The following is a 17,236-nucleotide window of genomic DNA, read 5'->3' on the forward strand; positions in this document are numbered from 1 at the left end:
ACACAAAATGCACAATTTCCACAACGCAATATTACAGTAAAAGGTTGTAGCTTAATAAAATAGAAAGCCAAGAAGACACAAAACTCACAGTCACCTAAGCAAATGGTGACAAGAATGTGTGTGTACGTTTTCCACCAATGCATTTTTTTTAAAAAAACACATCACAAACAATATAACAATATGGTTTGCGCCGCACACACAAACTAATGGAAACATGATTGTGTTTTTTACAAGTATGCCCCCCCCCCCAAAAAACACCGCAATGCATGCACACACACGCACGCATGACGGCCCACTTCCCGAAATGGCGACGACGTTCACACGCGCATGCGCGTCCGCTGTCACACACGTCTCATTAAAGCAAACGCACGCACTGGTGCGTGCTCGTCACCACGCACGCAAGCTCGCTGTCATTACGCATGCGTCCGCACGTACACATGCCTGCGCACGCATATATCCGTGCGCTTAAGCACACGCGATCGTAAACCGAGTCTTTCGCGCGTGACGTCACATCCGCCCCAAACCTGACAGGATGACGGAAGTAAGAGAGAGTATTGCTTGGAAGGCTCAAAACGAAGCAAAGGACGTTTCCAGTGTGTGGTCCTTTCCAAACCTCTCGTCGGTTAGAACGGGCGAAGGGCGCCGCCTAGCGTCGCCGCGAGACATTGACCCTCCCGTGTTTCACTCCTCAAGTGCGTGACCGGGTCCCACGCTAGCGAGCACGAGATCGTCCTCGTGATACGTCAGGCTACTTGGACAACACGGCAACAGGGCCGGAAGTTTGACCAAAATAAAAGTCTCGGTTCTGGAAAAAAAACAACAAACAAAAACAAGCTCGAGCTTTTATTTTAAAATGACAAATATTATGATATCATATTCAGACAGTGACAGTTGATTTTCTTTTACTTCCAAATACAAACAAATAAGTAATATTTAGATGAGTGTTGCAGTCGGTCATTAAATATACAAAAATATACTTGTATCCTGTGGGTTGAGTTTAACCTGTCAGTTATATAAAATCACATTAGACTATAGTAAAAGCTTTGGTGAAATGTGATTTTTTTTAAACAGGGAACATAAAAGAACCAAATAGAAATAGCAAGAGCACACTATTAAATATGAAGGAGTATTAAGGCCACACTGAAAAGGGCAGGAAAAAAATGGCAATATCACAAGTGACCATTTTTCAAGAAACAATCGTAACGTCAAAGACAGTATAAGTGTAAACCAATGAGAATTATACTTTTTAATTCATCAATTTACAAGAATAAAGTCCCCCCACCCACAGAAAGTCTCATGAGAAATTAGTACTCTTTTCAAGGAAATGTTAAAAGAATATAGTCTTTTTTTTCCAGAGAAAGTCTTATTACAAGAATAAAGTGAGATTCTTTTCATGGACATTTTTTTCCCCTGAAAATTAATAGTCAAGAATAAAGTGGTTATCGCAGAAAAAAAAGTACATCACATGAACATTATGAGTTTATTGTAAAGTAGCACTTGTTTCTCATTAAATGACAACTTTAAGTCTCTTCACGGTCTTTTATGGTCGTAGCATTTACTTTCCTTTTGGGTGCGGCCTTAAACGCTCCTCCGTGATTTAAAGGTGCGCTTTCAACAGCAACAAAAACAAATCAAAAATTATTGTCAAAGCGTCAGAGTGGGACAACGTTATTAATATTTATATATTTGTATACGTATGTGCATAATTCCTTGTTGTGAACTCTAAATTGTGCCACAAGCTAATCATTGTAAGCTACAGTATATACAGACGTCCGTCGCTGACCGCTGACGCGTGCGTGTTACTGTATGACAGTAAATTAGTCGCCGGCAATCCGCCGCGTTGCTCTCATCGCCGCGTGACAAACGCAGGAAACGGTCGCCTCGCTTTATCGTACAGAGCGGCCAATCGGTACTGACTATAAACACGTCCATTTAAAAACACCCACATGAATATACGCAACTAAAGTTAAAGAGGACATAATGTGAAAACAGAACTTTTTCATTGCTTGTATACAAATAGGTCTGTGTCTGTGAAATCAAAGAAATATTTTGTTCATTGTCTATGTCCCAAAAAGGGATTCCTTTTTCTTCAGTTCGGGCTAGCTAGTCACAGTAGCCGCTCGAAACGAAAGCCGTACTCGGCGTTGGCTCCGTAGTTGACGGGGGCGGGGCGAGCAGAGACTGACTCCACCCCCAACCAAAAGTACTTTCAACTTTTTGTGCGTTTTGACCCGAGAATTTTTGAACTTTTATTAATGACGCCTGGTAAGTGTTTCAACCCTCCTGTTGTTAAGTTGTGGCTCATACTGATCTAGTTGAAAATATGGAGAAAAACATTTAATTAAATGAGGAATAAATGTACTTTACTGACCTTGTTTTTCCTTTTCTTTAAAAAAAAAAACAATTTGCATTGTATTAAATGGGCCCCACATGAAAATTTAGAAAAAAATTCCGCTCCCCTCCATTTAAAAAACAAATCAAAACAGGATTTACATTGTGTAATATTATAATAAATTACGCGTGGAGCAGGTCACATTGACCTGTGTGAAATTTGAGGAAAAAAAAGGAGGCTTAAACTTATTCTGCTGTCCTCACATTTTTTTCTTCTCTCTAAAATATGCACTGTTATTATACTTTTTAAATATTCTGTTACATAGAGCCGTTCAAAAATGGATATGTATATTTTTTTTAATGAGGGTTGAAATTAAATTTATACAGTGGATAAAAAAAAAAAGTCTACACAGCCCTGTTCAAATGTCAGGTTTTTGTGAAGTAAAAAAAATAAATAAAATGAGACCAAGACAAAGCAATTCAAAACTTTTTCCATTATTGTGTCATCATCTATAACCGGAATAACTCAAGTTGACAAAAAATAAAATAAAATAAATCTTTTGAGAGGGGAAGTAAAAATAAACAACTGAGATAATGTGCACACACTCTTGGAATGTGGCTGTGTTCATTCAGAATTAACTTTCAGATGCTCTAAGTTCCTGTCAGTTTTTTTTGTCAACACATGGTCCACCGGGAGCTGCCACCAGCCATATATTTTTCAACTGAGTTGGAGCGGTTAGAGTTCACATTAATATTGGAAAAAGTTTTGAAATTATTTAACTTGGTGTCATTTTTTATATCACAAAAAATGACACTTGAAAAGGGGTGTGTAAACTTTATATCCACTTGCATAAAATTAAATGAAAAAAAAATTGCATAAAATTTATGATGATGCTTCTTTTCTCTTTCAATTATAAAAAGCAAAGAAAAATAGAAAACGGATAGGGGCTCATGCTGACCGTGGGCATTATTGGTGACACAACAGGAGGGTTAAACTGTGTGTGTGTATATATAATAATGTCTCCTTTAAGCTCCTCTTGGGCATCATGACACAAACAAAATAATAATGAGACCATAATTCTAACAATGGTTTGTGAGAAAAACGAAACGTTGATTTTACACGTGGAAACAAAGAAGAAGTCTTTCGAGCCTGCCGGATGTGGGCTTTTGGGGGGGGGGCACACCAGTCTCAGCAGTCGGAGTTGTGCGAGTGCGCCGCCGCCGCGGCCGCCGCCTCCAGCTTCCAGTCCCGCTGGTCGTCAGCGGCGTGCTGCGAGGCGGCGGGCGACAGCGACATCTGACGGCGCGGGTTGCCGCTGTGCATGGTGTTCCAGTGGCGCTTGAGGTCCGACGCCTTGATGAAGGCCTTGTCGCACGAGCCGCAGTTGAACGGCCGCTCGCCGCGGTGCTGCCGCTCGTGGTCCTTCAGGTGTGACTTGTGCTTGAAGGCCTTCTCGCACAGCTGGCAGGCGAAGGGCCGCTCGTTGCTGTGCACGCGCTCGTGCCGCTTCAGGTCGGGCCCGCGGATAAACGCCTTGCCGCACACCACGCAGCGGTGCGGCTTGAAGCCCGAGTGGATCTTCAGGTGCTCCTTGAGGTGGGCGGCGGTGGTGAAGGCCTTCGGGCAGTGCTCGCAGCCGTACGGCCGGTTGGCGGTGAGAAGCCGCTCCTTCTTGGCGCCGTGCTCCAGCGGCTTGGCCCCGGCGCCGGGCAGCGAGCCGTGGTCGCGGTGGCCGTACAGGAGGTACTCCAGCTTCATGTCGCCGGAGGACGACGAGCCCCAGCCGTGCGCGTGCGGTTCCTTGGGCAGGCCCGTGTTGTAGCCGTGCGGCTGTGGCACGTGCGAGCCGCCCGCGCCGCCCATACCGTCCATGCTCGTGTCGTAGAAGCTGTTCTTGCGCACCTCTTCCATGGCCAGCTCCTTGAGGATGGCGTCCTGCGCGCGCAGGCCGTGGTCGCCGGGCGGCGCCTGGTTTTCGCGAGTCTTCATGTTGGTCAGCTCGCGCTTCTGCGAGCACAGGTTGTCCAGGAAGTTGATGCCCAGGATCTGGCCTGACGACATCATCATGTTAATGTCCTTCTTGCGTACGGCCAGCCGCGCCGTGTACATATAGTTGAGCACCTCCTCGAAGATGTCCGAGCGGATGAAGTCGAGCTCTACGATGGAGTTGTCCTCGTCGTTCTGCTTCTTGAACAGCTTCTTGAAGTAGTTGCTGCAGGCCGCCAAGACGCAGCGGTGAGCCCGGAACTCGATATTCTCCACCACCACCACCACGTCGCAGTGCTCACCTTCCATGCGCTGCTGGTTGAGCATCTTCAGGAAGGTCGCCTTGTGGTCGTAGTCGATGTAGCGCAACAATTCAGACATGGTGTCGAATGGGAGCAACCTGGAAAGGAGGAAGGCGTGGGGAGTGAGTGAACTCGTGTGAGACACGACACTGAGTCAACACAGGCTTCCTTGTTTACACGCAAACAAATGAGTTTGAAAATCTAGAAGAAAAAAAAACAAGGGCCTTTCCCCCCCCCCGTAAAAAACAAAATCCATTGTGTTTTTGTTGTATTTGATGGGTCAGTGTACAGGGTGGGTGAAAAGTAACTAGGCAGTAGAAATTACATATAGAATTTTTAGGATCACTGAAGTCATTACAAAACATTTTTAAACGGACAAGACTGACGGGGGGGTTTCTTATGGTCTTATTTCATAACTTCCAGATGGCCAGTTTCTTGTTGACACCACCGGTGCGTACATTGAAATACAAAGACTCACTTTCATATTGCCGTGTAATAAAGAAAATGTAGCGTTTGTTTCAATAGGTTTTTAGTAGGAATATGGATTTTATTGCCAATTTGTAATGTCTAGTTACTTTCCACCCACCCTGTAGAGCAGGTCACATTGACCCATTTGAAAAAAGGAGAAAAAATAACATTTCCCGCTGGTATTTTGTTTTTCTTTTCCATATAAAACAAAATGATGAAACAGAATTCGCATTGTGTTATCATATTATTTGATGACCAAGCATAGAGCAGTTTACAGTGACCCTTTTGAAAATGTATTTTAGAACATGACAAAAGTAGTCTGCTGCTATTTTTATTATAAGAAATGTGAACATAAAAACCTGAATTTGCATTGTATTATTAGACCACTTTGAAAACTTAATTTAAAAAACAAAAGTTTTCTCCGTGTGGAGTTCGAATGTTCTCCCTGTGCTTGCGTGGGTTTTCTGCAGGTACTACGCCGGCTTCCTCTCTCACTCCAAAAACACACGTTTGGTTCATTGAAGACCCTAAAAATTGTCCTGTGTGACTGCTGGTGACCAGTCCGGGGTGTACCCCTCCTCTCGCTAGGATAGGCTCCAGCTCACCCGTGACCTTAGTGAGAATAAGCGGGTACCCTCAAAAATAAGGAGTTAATTTTGAATCACCTTGCAGACTTACTCACTGTAATACAGTTGTTTATGCTCTCTCTTTTCTTTTTTTCTTTTTTATAGACATTTAGTGAACACGGGGAGAAGTGTAAAGCACAAACACACTTACGCAGACGCTGCTATCGGCCACAGCTCTTGCACCAGACCCCGCCTCTTAAAGGCACAGACGCAACAACACGTACAGCATTTATTTTCTGTACATCTTATGCTTGCAACTTGTTTATTTTGTGCTGAAATGCGTTTAAAGTGTGTAAGTTGAAATGTATTTGAAGCATTGAGAAGGAGTAAAACAATTTCAGATCTTCCTTTTCCCCATTCACTGCAAATCCTCCATGTTACCATGGATATCTGAATTCAACAGCCGTCAATGGCAGCAAGTGTTAAATATAGTTTCGCTGTATTGCAGATTTACACCAGTCGCGGGTGCCTAAGGATTCCAGACCCAGACTTCGCTCCAGAGTCTGGAACGTAGCTCCGTACCTGTAGGCCTTCCCTCGGCACATCTATAAATCTCCTCTTCACCTCCTACCTGGCAACTCCTTCTCCCTAACACCTTCCCAATCTGGCCTCTCGAGCTTTGTCTCCAAGCCTTCCAGTTTGAACTCACATTGCCGATTCCATGCAGAATCTCTGCATTTTCAACTCTGGCTCCAACCCATATTGCCGTCCTATAATAGCAACCTCGCTTGACTTTTGCTGGTGCTTTTCTGTCCCAGATCACCCCTGACACTTTCCTCCACCCTGCTTGCACTAGCTCTCGTCTTCACCTCCTATTGCACACTCCCCATTGCTCTGAACAGTTGAACCCCAAGTATTTCAACTCCCGCATCTTTTCCACCTCCACCCTTTGCCAAACGGTAACCACCGGCCTCCCTTTAATTCACATTCACACAAAAATACACTCGCTAAATATTCCCAGCGGCGGGAAATAAAAAGCCAAAATAAAGTCGACGGCGACGTGCGCGAGTCATAAACAAAATGCACTTTCGTTTAGATTTCGTGGTGTGTTCAAGGCTTTGGGGTGCGTTCAAGGCTCGCGTGACAAGCGTGCGAGAGAGAATATTTCACATTTCACTGCGCCCAGCCATTTTGACCAAGCTCAAGCTCCGCTCGCATGTTGTTCACAGAGGAGGAAGGACAAGGAGGAGGGGGGAGGCGAAAGGAGCGCGGAAACACAGCGTAGGTCCTACTTCGACGCCAAAACGACCTTTTTATCCCGTAGCCAATCGAAGGGGAAACGAAAAAGGTTCCTACCCGAAGCCCGAATGCGATTGCCCGTGTTGTCACGCAAGGCGAGTCGACGACGAATCCACACTGGCTTCTGCGGCTGCTGTCGTTTTTCCTCTTCCTCCTCTTTCTTGTTGTGACCACCGCGCCGCGCAGGAAATGCCGCAGTGCTCTGGCGCCACCCACAGCATCGGAGACGCTACTGCAGCCGCAGATCGGCTATAAGGAGTCTGATGACTCACTCGCTGCAGTTTGACTGATAGATCAGCAAGGGTGTCAAACTCATTTTATTGTCACGGGCCACAACCACGTCTGTGAAACCATAGAAATGTACAATGGCCTCATCATATTATTAGTTACAGTATATATAAAAAAAATAAAATTAAAAAAAGATTGGAAATATGAAGTCAAGGAAAATAATTTGTTCAACTATTGGCCTATTTATTTTAAAAAGTGCTTTGGTAACAAACAAAATACTTGGAATTGCTTAACGTTATTAAAAGTGAAGACAATTTGCTATTTTGGAACAGACTTTAGCAACACACATGATTTGCTTTCGCGGGCCAAATAAAATAATGTGGTGGGCTGCAGCTGGCCCGCGAGCCATGAGTTTTACAAGGGTGCATGGGATAGAAGTGGAAAGAGAGATATAGACAGACAGACTGATGGAGGAAAGGGAGACAGAACGATAGAAAGCTTGCAGATATCTAGAAACAGATAGACAGAAATGTAGAACGATATTGAGACAGATAAGAGTGAAAGATAGAAATAGAGACAGCTATAGATAGGCAGCTCGATAGAATAGAGACGGAGAGAGATGGTTAGAGATAGAGCGACTTTGATAGACAGCGCTAGAAAGATGGAGAGATGGCAAGATAGAGACAGAGATAGAGCAAGAGACAGAAATAGCTCGACGTCAATAATTTATCCACAAAGAAAATTCACTAGCCTATAACTAATCTAAGCGACTCACTTGACCCTTATGTGCGGTCCGGGTCAAATTTGACCTGTTATGACAGCAATAAAATACCCTACATTTTATTCTTTCACACTGATATGAGATGACTTTTCTTAAGGTGACCAAAGATGCACAAAAAGTGAAAATATTTCAAGTTGCCGCTGTTTTTGTATAGCTGTTGCAAGGTTTGTATACACGGAGGCTATTCCAGGTCAAATTTGAGCTGTGTCTACGAAAATGGATTTTTAGATTTACCAGTGTGTAGTAAATAAAAGAAAATGGTGTGAGTCTTGAAATTGTAAAACTGGGGGATAGCATAATTGAATTTTTTTTTTATGTGACAGTGGAAACAGTCCTGAGAAGTGTTTCCACCAATCTTGAAACAGTGAAAGAGTAAAACAGTTGAAGATGATCATACATTAAATGTAATGAACAGAGGTCATACAGAGGTCAGTGACTTGATAGGCTCTCGCTATGCACCTGCAAAAACGAGTACCTGCAATCAATGTTTTCTCGGAAACATTAAGGATTGATCATCCATTTATTAATTGTCAGACAGGCAATGAATACATTTGAAAAGATATGCAATGTGTTGTTTATAATTTGATATATACAATTATTTAGTACTTAAGTACAGAGAGTGTGAGGATTTTAGGTACCTCTGCTGTGAAGCGTGAAAATAGTTAATTCCATTTGCTCTACACCATACTAGTGTTTTGAAGCGTATAAAAAGACAGTTAAGTGACCATGTTATCTAGGACTTTCCCGCAAGCGGACACGAAACTTATTTAATTCCAGCACATTGGCTTTTCACCAGCGGGCAGAGCCTGCCTGTGCAGTTTTCTTTTTTTTTTTTTAAATGACCTTAAGGAATTTATAAACAAGCAGCATAAAAGTGTTTACATGCCAAGTTGCTCATTAAAAGAACATTCAGTGTGAGCATGACGTGATTTAAAAAAAAAATAAAAAAAAAAAAAAAAATAATAATAAAAAGTTGAAATCCCCATTTTAACCATTCCGTTATGTTGCAGGTCAAGTTTAAGACAATACAAATTAAAAGCTACAAGGAGAAAATAACATGTCCCTTTAATGTTTTTTCTCTCTCCCCAAGACACAACATTTAGTGTCCTATACATATAGTAAAAATTGCGAATCCTCAAAAAGATCATCAAATGTTGATGCCATGCTTCAATTGGGATTCATTCAGGTAGGTATCCCAAAATGGCTGCCTCAAACCAAGATGGCAGACTTCTTGTTCATTTTCCAGCATATGTCGTTGAGCATTCATGTGTCCCATGATAGACATGTCCACTCAATTTCATGTTAAGTTCAAAACTGGCTTCAAGGGGGGAATTTTTTTTTAAACTTTCCAGGGGCAAAATGTTCTGTGAACATTGTTGCTGCTCCAGAGAAACAACCGGGAAATTTATTGAAAATGGCAAAAATGCCAAAGTTGGAGTACATCATGCAATATAAACAACGCTTATTGGAATACCCCTCCCCCTCCAAAATGCAAAAGTTGGAGATAATGCGACAATGTTTATGATTGATCCCCCCGTTTCTGTCAATTGTTGATATTTAAACCAGCCTTGCAGCGAATTGATCATCAAATTACTGCTGTCCCTGAGAAACGAACCTTAACAGGGGCTATAAACAATGCAAAAGGATTTATGTCATGAATAATGAGATACGAACAATGCTAGTTGAGATTTGTTCCCATTTGTGACACTTGTGAATGTTTGAACCAGCCCCAAATTGTATTATTGATCCTGAGAAACAAACCATGACAGGATAAACAAAGAATGCATATTGATTTAAATAGCACCTTGGAAAAGGCAATGCTTTGCTAGTTAGTCCTCAGCAGAGCACACATACATTTATGAGATATTTATCATGTTGGGAGCAATTTTTTTTTCTTTTTTTTTTTTAAATAACAGATCCCTTTGAATGTTTATATTTTCTAGAACTAAGTGGCTGATCGAATCAAAGGCTCTCCTGGACCATAATATAGCCCGCGTGCCTTAGGTTGGTGACCGCCCTCAGTGCAACTCTTAGAAATGATCCATATCACAGTCGTTCCTGTTGTGACGCGTCAATGTTTTATTAACCGGAGAAGGAAACTGCAATTCAAAACGGACACACATGGGCCACATTTCCCACGCATCGTGAGAAAAACGTACTTGGCTATGGAGACAGGGGGCGCTACGAGTGGGCGGCGAACAGCGGACACATTCAAAGCCTGCGCAGGCACGGTCAAACGATTCCTTGGCCTCTTGCCGATGAAAAGCCTCATCGTGGCTTTGATGCTAGCACACACAAAAACACTGATATGATTGTTAAAAAAAAAATGCAGTTCAAGTAAAAATGACAAAAAAATAAAATAATCAACAGTAAGAGATCACAGAACATGGCCTGGTGTTTGTATTTAGTGGCATACCTGACAGGAAATCCATCTACAGAAATGTTAAATAGTGCACGCGCTAAACATATACGCAGCCTCTATCTGGAGTGATGGCTTTTATGTCATAAATAAACAAAAACGCTGACAACAACAATTTCTCTCATAAAAATGCTTTAAAGTCATAAGGCAGTGAAAGCAACTTGCTTTAATTATTATTACTTCTTTTAAATCGTACAGCTTTCTGGGATAATCTCATATGGGTTTGTGATGGTGATATTAATAATGCCGTATCACGTCCATCGCCGCATGCGTTCCTTTTTTACTTCTGCAGGTTGGATGGTTGCGACTAGCGGGCAAGAGGAAGAAGAAGAGTTTCAGGTCCCGCTTTCATATGTGGAATTCTGGGATGTCGCTGTTACTCCTGGAAGAGTGGAAGAAACAAGAAGTCAGTGCGTCAAAGTCTTCAGAACGTCAGCTCGCCCCCACCGAGGCCCCGGTCACACCAACCCATCTGGTTCCCAAATGGTGCAAATCATGGTGTGAAGTTCCCCCTTTTACACAGGGTGCGCACAAAATGGCCGTATCAGGGGCAAAGGTGATATCATTCCGCAATCAGATCATGAGATGACGCCACGGCCACCATCTGGAGTGATGTGTAAACATTGCTTTCGACAATAATGTGGGAGAGGTGAGTATCAGGCGTTAAACCTCACACCCTCGTCCCGGGTTCTCCTTACACACGGCTACCGTCCCACCTCTGTTACACCTTTGACACTACCGCTCAAGATGGAAAATCTTGAGCGATAGTATCAGTCCGTAAAAAGTGGTGGATCCAACTTGCCACCTTTTTTCTGTTCTGTATAAATGATAAAGAAGAGGGGCACCAAAGTCTGGCAATTTCCTTCTTTCGGCGGTAGCATCAGAGACGCAATGAGGTCTGTGTGTAAGCGTATTCTTCAATGCTGGGACAGGGGTGTGAAGTCAACCCAGGAATTTTCCGCTTTTGGAGCTACCATCAGAGACGTAAGACGTAACAGAGGGGAGACGAGGTCTGTGTCTGTGTGTAATGCTGGGACAGAGGTGTGCAAGTCGCCCCAGCCATTTTCCGCCTATGGAGGTAGTATCAGCGACGAGACGAGGTCTCGGTGTAAGGGTATTCCACAATGACGGGGGGACGGGTGTGAGGTTAAACTGGGGGGTGGGGTTAAGCCGACCCAGCATTTATCCGCCTTCTGAGATAGAAGATGGGGCGAGGTCTGTGTGTAAGGAGCATTCTGTATTTCCAGGACATCAGTGTCAAGTTAAACTGGGGTTGACCCAGCAATTTTCCACCTTTGGAGGTAGTATCAGAGATGAGGTTTATGTGCAACGGTATTCTGCAATGCCGGGCGGGACAGGGATGTGGAGTTTGCATGGACAGGGTCAAGTTGGCCACTCAGTTTTACTTTGTCAATTTGGAGACATACAGTAGATCTGTGAATTTGGCATTCGATACAGCAATGTTTTTGTCTTCTTAAGTAGTAGCAAGCGTATTCCGCAATGCTGGGACAGCGGTGTGAAGTTTTACGCAACTCACTTCTCCCGCTCTGGTGTGTTGAAAGCAAAGTCACACCAGCAGATGCGGGAACTTCCTCCTGTTTGACAGAGGCTACTGACATCTCATTGCACAGACCACCACTCGATTACAGCGTCAAATTAGTAGTAGAGATGCATTTTGGGAGTTAGTCACACCCGGTCGGAACAGAGCCGGACACAAAATGGATACGATACAGCAGAACCTCCAAAGTTGAACGTGATAAAAAATTGGATGCACGAAGCGCATTCAAATTGTTTTCTCGTCATAATATCATCAACACTTAACTTCCATTACTCCACATGGTAAAATGTTTTTGTGTTTTGTTTAGACTCCCTGATCGACTTTAAGAGGTTCCATTGTACGAGGTTACAGCAGCGTTAGAAAAAACATCTACTTAGCATAGATAGCACACAGGTCTTTGGGGCGCTGCCGGCGGTGGTGGCATCAAACCAATTTTACATTTGAGAGCGCAAGCTAAGACAAGTTAGCTCACACTTGTTAAAAACTAGAAGACAAAATCCCTCAATGCCCCGGATTGAATTTCACGCCAAGCAATGTCCATTCTGTTGCCGCCCCGACACCGTGTGCGCATCTACGCATAGCAAAGGAAACGTTCACTATCATGTTAGTAGTTCTACTCAGTAGTAAACGTACACTAATGCACCGAGCGCGAGGCGGCAGAGACAAAAGGCGAACATTCCCATGTGGTGAGTCACACAAGCACACGCACGCACGCACGCACGCTGGCAAACAATCCTGAACCCGCAATACATTTGGAACTGTTGATGTAGCCACGGCTAATGAAAGCTGCAGTTTATGCAGACAGCCCACAAGTTGATACATTCAATAAAACCCCATGAGAGAGGAACTGATTAGTGTTATCTCTGGTAGAAAACTTGATGCTTACTATGGATGGTGGAACATCTAAAGTCGTCATCCAATCAGATGTGTTGAGGAGCTGCAGTCGCTCCCCCAAAGGTTTATGAAGCATTACAGAGCGGGGTCTTTTGGCCCCCCAAAAAAATTATATGACCCGGTTGTAACACATACCGATAATCGTGCTTAATTTTCCTACTTTCCGATCAATGTCAGCAAAGGCCCGATTATCGGATGTCTGAAGATTGTCCTGAGTGATTATCCTATTGTGTGATGGTATGGAGTGATTATTATTATTATTTATTTTTTTGTCGGGGTCGACAATCATAAATGTTAAACCTGTCCAATATTTACAATCACAAATCTTTATGTGTATGCATACTATAATATCTGAACTTTATTTGAAGTTAATCAGAGGCACTTTAAATGGTGGGAGGAGTTTGCTGAAAGAGTTTGAATGTGATTGGTTCATTCTGAACACAGTCACATCCCCAGTTATCAGAAGGTGTGCAGACTTGTGTAGCCACGTCATCGCAGTTTATTTTTACTTCCCCTCTCGAAAAGATTTTATTTACTTTTCAATGCAGTTGTACGTTATAGGTCACATTAATGGCGGAAAAAGTTAAAATGATTTATCTTGGTGTATTTTTCCTATAACAAAATCCTGACATTTGAACAGGGGTGTGTAGACTTTTTATATCCACTGTAACAGCATAGCACCATTTGTCTCAAGATTTTGGACAACATATTATGCACTCGATCAAAAAACACGAGAATTAGACATAATAGACTGCAAAATTTAGGGTCCGATTGTGTTGATTTTCTTTCTTCCTGTTTTCAGCGGCAATTACAAATGTGGGCTGATTTACCTTGAAGCTAACGAAGGCTATACCGGCTTTTGACTCAGGTTTGTCGCCCGTGAGTTTCTGAGGCAGCTTTCTGCCGACTGAGGCATGCCCGTGTACGCTTCAGATCAGATTCCGCTGGATATCGGCATGTTTACGGGATCCGGTCGAGCAGGTCTTTCACCTCCCCGGGCTAGTACCTTTTTTGTGAGGCTACACAATGCATGTAAACAAATCAGTGTTGTTCAGACCTGTGTAACATGGTTTTATGTACAAAAAAAACCCCCACAAAAAAGTAATTTGGACATGTTACCCAAATTTCTACTAAATAAGTCAAAAGGTGTGCAGCGTTTCATTCATGTCCAGCAGGGGGAGCGTCTTCACCACATGAGATTGCATGAGAATGCCACCAGCATTAGTGGAAAGGGATTTCAGGGCTCGTCGTTACAAGTTGAGATTGGAATATCCCTTGTGTGCGTGCGCCCAGGCTGACATTTTTCTCCCCCGGCACAACAACAAAATGCATTAGCATGGAAGTACAATTTTAAAAAAAACAAAAACAAGAGGGCGACTGTTGGGTGATGGGAGAAAAGCGGGCATGCCAGAAGCGGGGAGCAGGACTGGACTGGGTGGCTTACCTGGGTCAGTCCTCCCCCTCCTCTGGCGTGATCTCTGTCTCTTTATGTACCACTACTTTGGTCACTGACATGTCAGGATGCTGCTCTTTAGCCTCCTTTATGGCCTGAGCCAGAGCCTACATATGCACAGGTGCAGTGCCAGAAGGGGGTCAGAGAATGGGGGGGAGGGGCAGGGATAGGAAGTCACCATTATCCAGATTTTAAAATCAAAAGTGAACAAATTAATTAGTTTCGAGGCAGCATGCTTTGCCCCTTTGATTGCAAGAGGCTAAATTGGGGTGCTTAGGGGGATTAAGATGTTTTATTAAAAAGCTGCTACTGAAACACCCCCCCTCCCCAAAAAAGAAGAACATTGTAAAGGAAAATACCTCATCATGGTCGATGTCGGAGTCTCCCGTGATGACGATCCGTTTCTCAATTCTCGTCTCTGAAATGCCTCCTTTCACAGTCTGACAGATTAGAAAACGCACACAACAGTTTAAAGTCAGCATAAAAATAGAAAAAATTATATACAGGACCAAAACACACAGTAAAAATATGTGACAGACATAAAAATAAAGACAAAAAACCTAAAAAGAAGCCAGGAAGAGCTGAACAGCTGGAATTTAGAGTAAACTCAGCCCAAAATATAGTCCATAAAAACAAACAAACCAAAACATCTCAAATGTGCTGGTAATTCAGTGTGAAAGGGGATTATTATGCAATGGCATGACAAAAACAAAAACACAAAACAAAAAACTGAGGCCAAATTTGTACACGCTAATTTGTACTTTTAGCGCAAATCCAGTCGCTTAAAGGAGATTCCGCTCAGTGCTGCGTGTCAACAATGAACTCTGACCTTCGTGATGTGTGTGGTGGTGGTGGTGCTGGTGGTTTCAGAGGTGATGGTCTGGGCGCTCAGCAACACGCCGGGGTCCGCGTCACCATTCATGTCGCCCTTTTGACAAATATGGGACAAAACGGAGCAACTCACCCAAGGCTAAGTTTGAAAGCCAACAGCTTTTGATCCCAGATTGTTATTGGCACGTACCACTGCTGCCTCGTATGTGATGGTCTTGGTCTCCGTATGAACCACGGGCGTCTCTTTGGAGCAGACCATGTCCCCTTCAGTACACTGCTGGATAAAAAAGTGAACGTTTAACACCATCCGAACTCTTAACCGGTGACTCAGAACACTCTGCGGCACCCAACTTCTACTACCGTAAGGAAGAATTTACACTACAGGTCTTCTATTCCGATTTAGCACATTGCTGATGCACATCTTACAGTCTTCGGTGTGGGTACTCACTGAGCAGTCTTCCGGTGCTGCGTCCGTTTCCATGGCAACAAGCATCTTCTGCTCCGGTTCAGCTGATACCTGCGAATGAAATGATGATTGCATGCTTGTATCACAATAGGAACGTATGACGTATTAGAAACACACTGAAGAAAAAAACACTTCAATGATGTGCAAAAATTTTACGATAAATTTGTAATTCAACGAGAATGTGTTTTATTAAGTATGAGAAAGATGTTGGTATAATTTTTACAAGGGAAAAAGTGGCAGCTTGACAAGAAACAAGTAGTGATTTTTCAACAAAAATTATAAATGAGAATGTTATAATTTTAGAAAATAGTAATCGTAGGAGAAAGGTCATTTTATGACAAAAACGTTGTTCTTTAACAAGAATTAAAATGTAATTTTCACCAGGAAAATATATTACAAGAAAAAAGTATAGTCAGAACATATTAAAATTGTTTACAAGTAACACAGTTTACAGTTCTAGTCTTTTTACAAGTTTATAATAAAACTAAAATTGCAATTGAATAAAATGTAATTTTATTGGAAATAGTAATAGACAAGAGATAGTAAATGGTAAAAAAATAAAGTTGCAGTTTTTTCTCTTCTACCTAAAACTTCTTTAAAGAAAATGTCACGTTAATATAACAAAAGTTGTATTTTAACGAGAAACAAATTTTACAAGAAAAAAAGTCAGCATTTAAATAAGAAAACAGGTAGTTATTGACATAGTCATAATATTCCAGGTGATAACAGCCTCTTTAATTGGGTTCAGTACTTCGCAAAAAAATACAATTAAAACTTTCTTCCCATAATTTGATTTTTTTTCTTATTCAGTGTGCCCTAATAAAATCTAATAGAAAGCAAACAACAAAAGGAACATTGTCCTGCTCTTTTCCACGTATCACCTGTGAGAAAGATGAGCAGCATTTTGACTACAACATCTTCGGCAAAAGAAACGCATGAAAAAGTCAGCTTGTGACCGACCAGCAAAGTGTGGTCACCTTTTCGGAAGTCACAGAAGAAGAAACCCATCCGAGAGTCGACTGGCAACGACAAGACGTAGGATATAATGAGGAAAGAAGGAAGAGACAGAAAGGACAGTGAGACGAGATATCAGAGCAAAAGGAGAAAGAGAGAGCGGAAGAAAGGTGGGGACATTTCTGATAGATTGTATGGAATACCTCAGCTAAAATTTTGTTTCTTTTGTGTATCTTTGCAGGTAGAGCCATACAATGTTTTCAGGGAGAGGGGGAGTGGGATGAGGTGGGGGGAAAGCCGCAGTGTGGCGGCGGGCCAGGTGGCGCTGTTGAGTAATTCATGGAGCTTGCTAAAATAAATAATAGAAAATGGTGCAGCACTGCGAAAGTGTCCCACCCGTTTGTTTTCATCATCAGCTGTGGGAGCAGCAGCTCAGTAAGGCAAGTCCAGGCATTTTTAGTTGTCAAACTAAAACAAAAATTATCATATGACTTATGATGGACACACTGAACTATTAAGTGGAAAAGTTATTTTCTCAGTTTAAATTTTATGACATAGAAATGTTTCACGAGGAAAAAAGTATACATTTGTTGACTAAAGTCATAATTTTGTGATAATTCCATTGAAGAATAAAACAAGAATACAGCCGTCATTTGAGAGGAGTAGTGGAAATATTACAAGAATAAAGTTGTCATTATT

At 42.5% G+C, this 17,236-nt stretch overlaps 2 protein-coding genes across 16 annotated transcripts in view; both read right to left on the minus strand.

Moving 5' to 3' along the window:
• Positions 1-830: 830 nt before the first annotated feature.
• LOC133412027 (zinc finger and BTB domain-containing protein 14-like) lies at positions 831-7,108 on the minus strand. The gene is made up of 2 exons (XM_061694996.1): positions 7,011-7,108; positions 831-4,718 (listed from the first exon to the last, which is right to left on the minus strand). The coding sequence occupies exon 2, from the start codon at positions 4,697-4,699 to the stop codon at positions 3,521-3,523; it is 1,179 nt and encodes a 392-aa protein (XP_061550980.1). The 5' UTR covers positions 4,700-4,718; positions 7,011-7,108; the 3' UTR covers positions 831-3,520.
• Positions 7,109-10,528: 3,420 nt separating this feature from the next.
• The window catches only part of LOC133412137 (band 4.1-like protein 3), a 36,588-nt gene continuing 29,880 nt past the window's right edge, over positions 10,529-17,236 (minus strand). For 10 of the 15 annotated variants that reach the window (XM_061695251.1, XM_061695245.1, XM_061695247.1 and 7 more), the window contains 7 exons: positions 16,561-16,602; positions 15,566-15,634; positions 15,308-15,394; positions 15,116-15,214; positions 14,646-14,726; positions 14,278-14,393; positions 10,529-10,763 (listed from right to left, as the gene is read on the minus strand). In XM_061695251.1, coding sequence (XP_061551235.1) covers positions 14,283-14,393; positions 14,646-14,726; positions 15,116-15,214; positions 15,308-15,394; positions 15,566-15,634; positions 16,561-16,602 — 489 coding nt within the window. In that variant the 3' untranslated portion in view covers positions 10,529-10,763; positions 14,278-14,282. The remainder of the gene's footprint in view (positions 10,764-14,277; positions 14,394-14,645; positions 14,727-15,115; positions 15,215-15,307; positions 15,395-15,565; positions 15,635-16,560; positions 16,603-17,236) is intronic. The other 5 variants (XM_061695246.1, XM_061695248.1, XM_061695253.1 and 2 more) reach the window with 4 other exon arrangements.

Source organism: Phycodurus eques, chromosome 13, assembly GCF_024500275.1.
Source record: "Phycodurus eques isolate BA_2022a chromosome 13, UOR_Pequ_1.1, whole genome shotgun sequence".
Classification (NCBI taxonomy): Eukaryota; Metazoa; Chordata; class Actinopteri; order Syngnathiformes; family Syngnathidae; genus Phycodurus; species Phycodurus eques.

Coding starts and splice junctions, on each gene's coding strand:
- LOC133412027 (XM_061694996.1), bottom strand. CDS start 4,699: ATGTCTGAATTGTTGCGCTACATCGACTACGACCACAAGGCGACCTTC.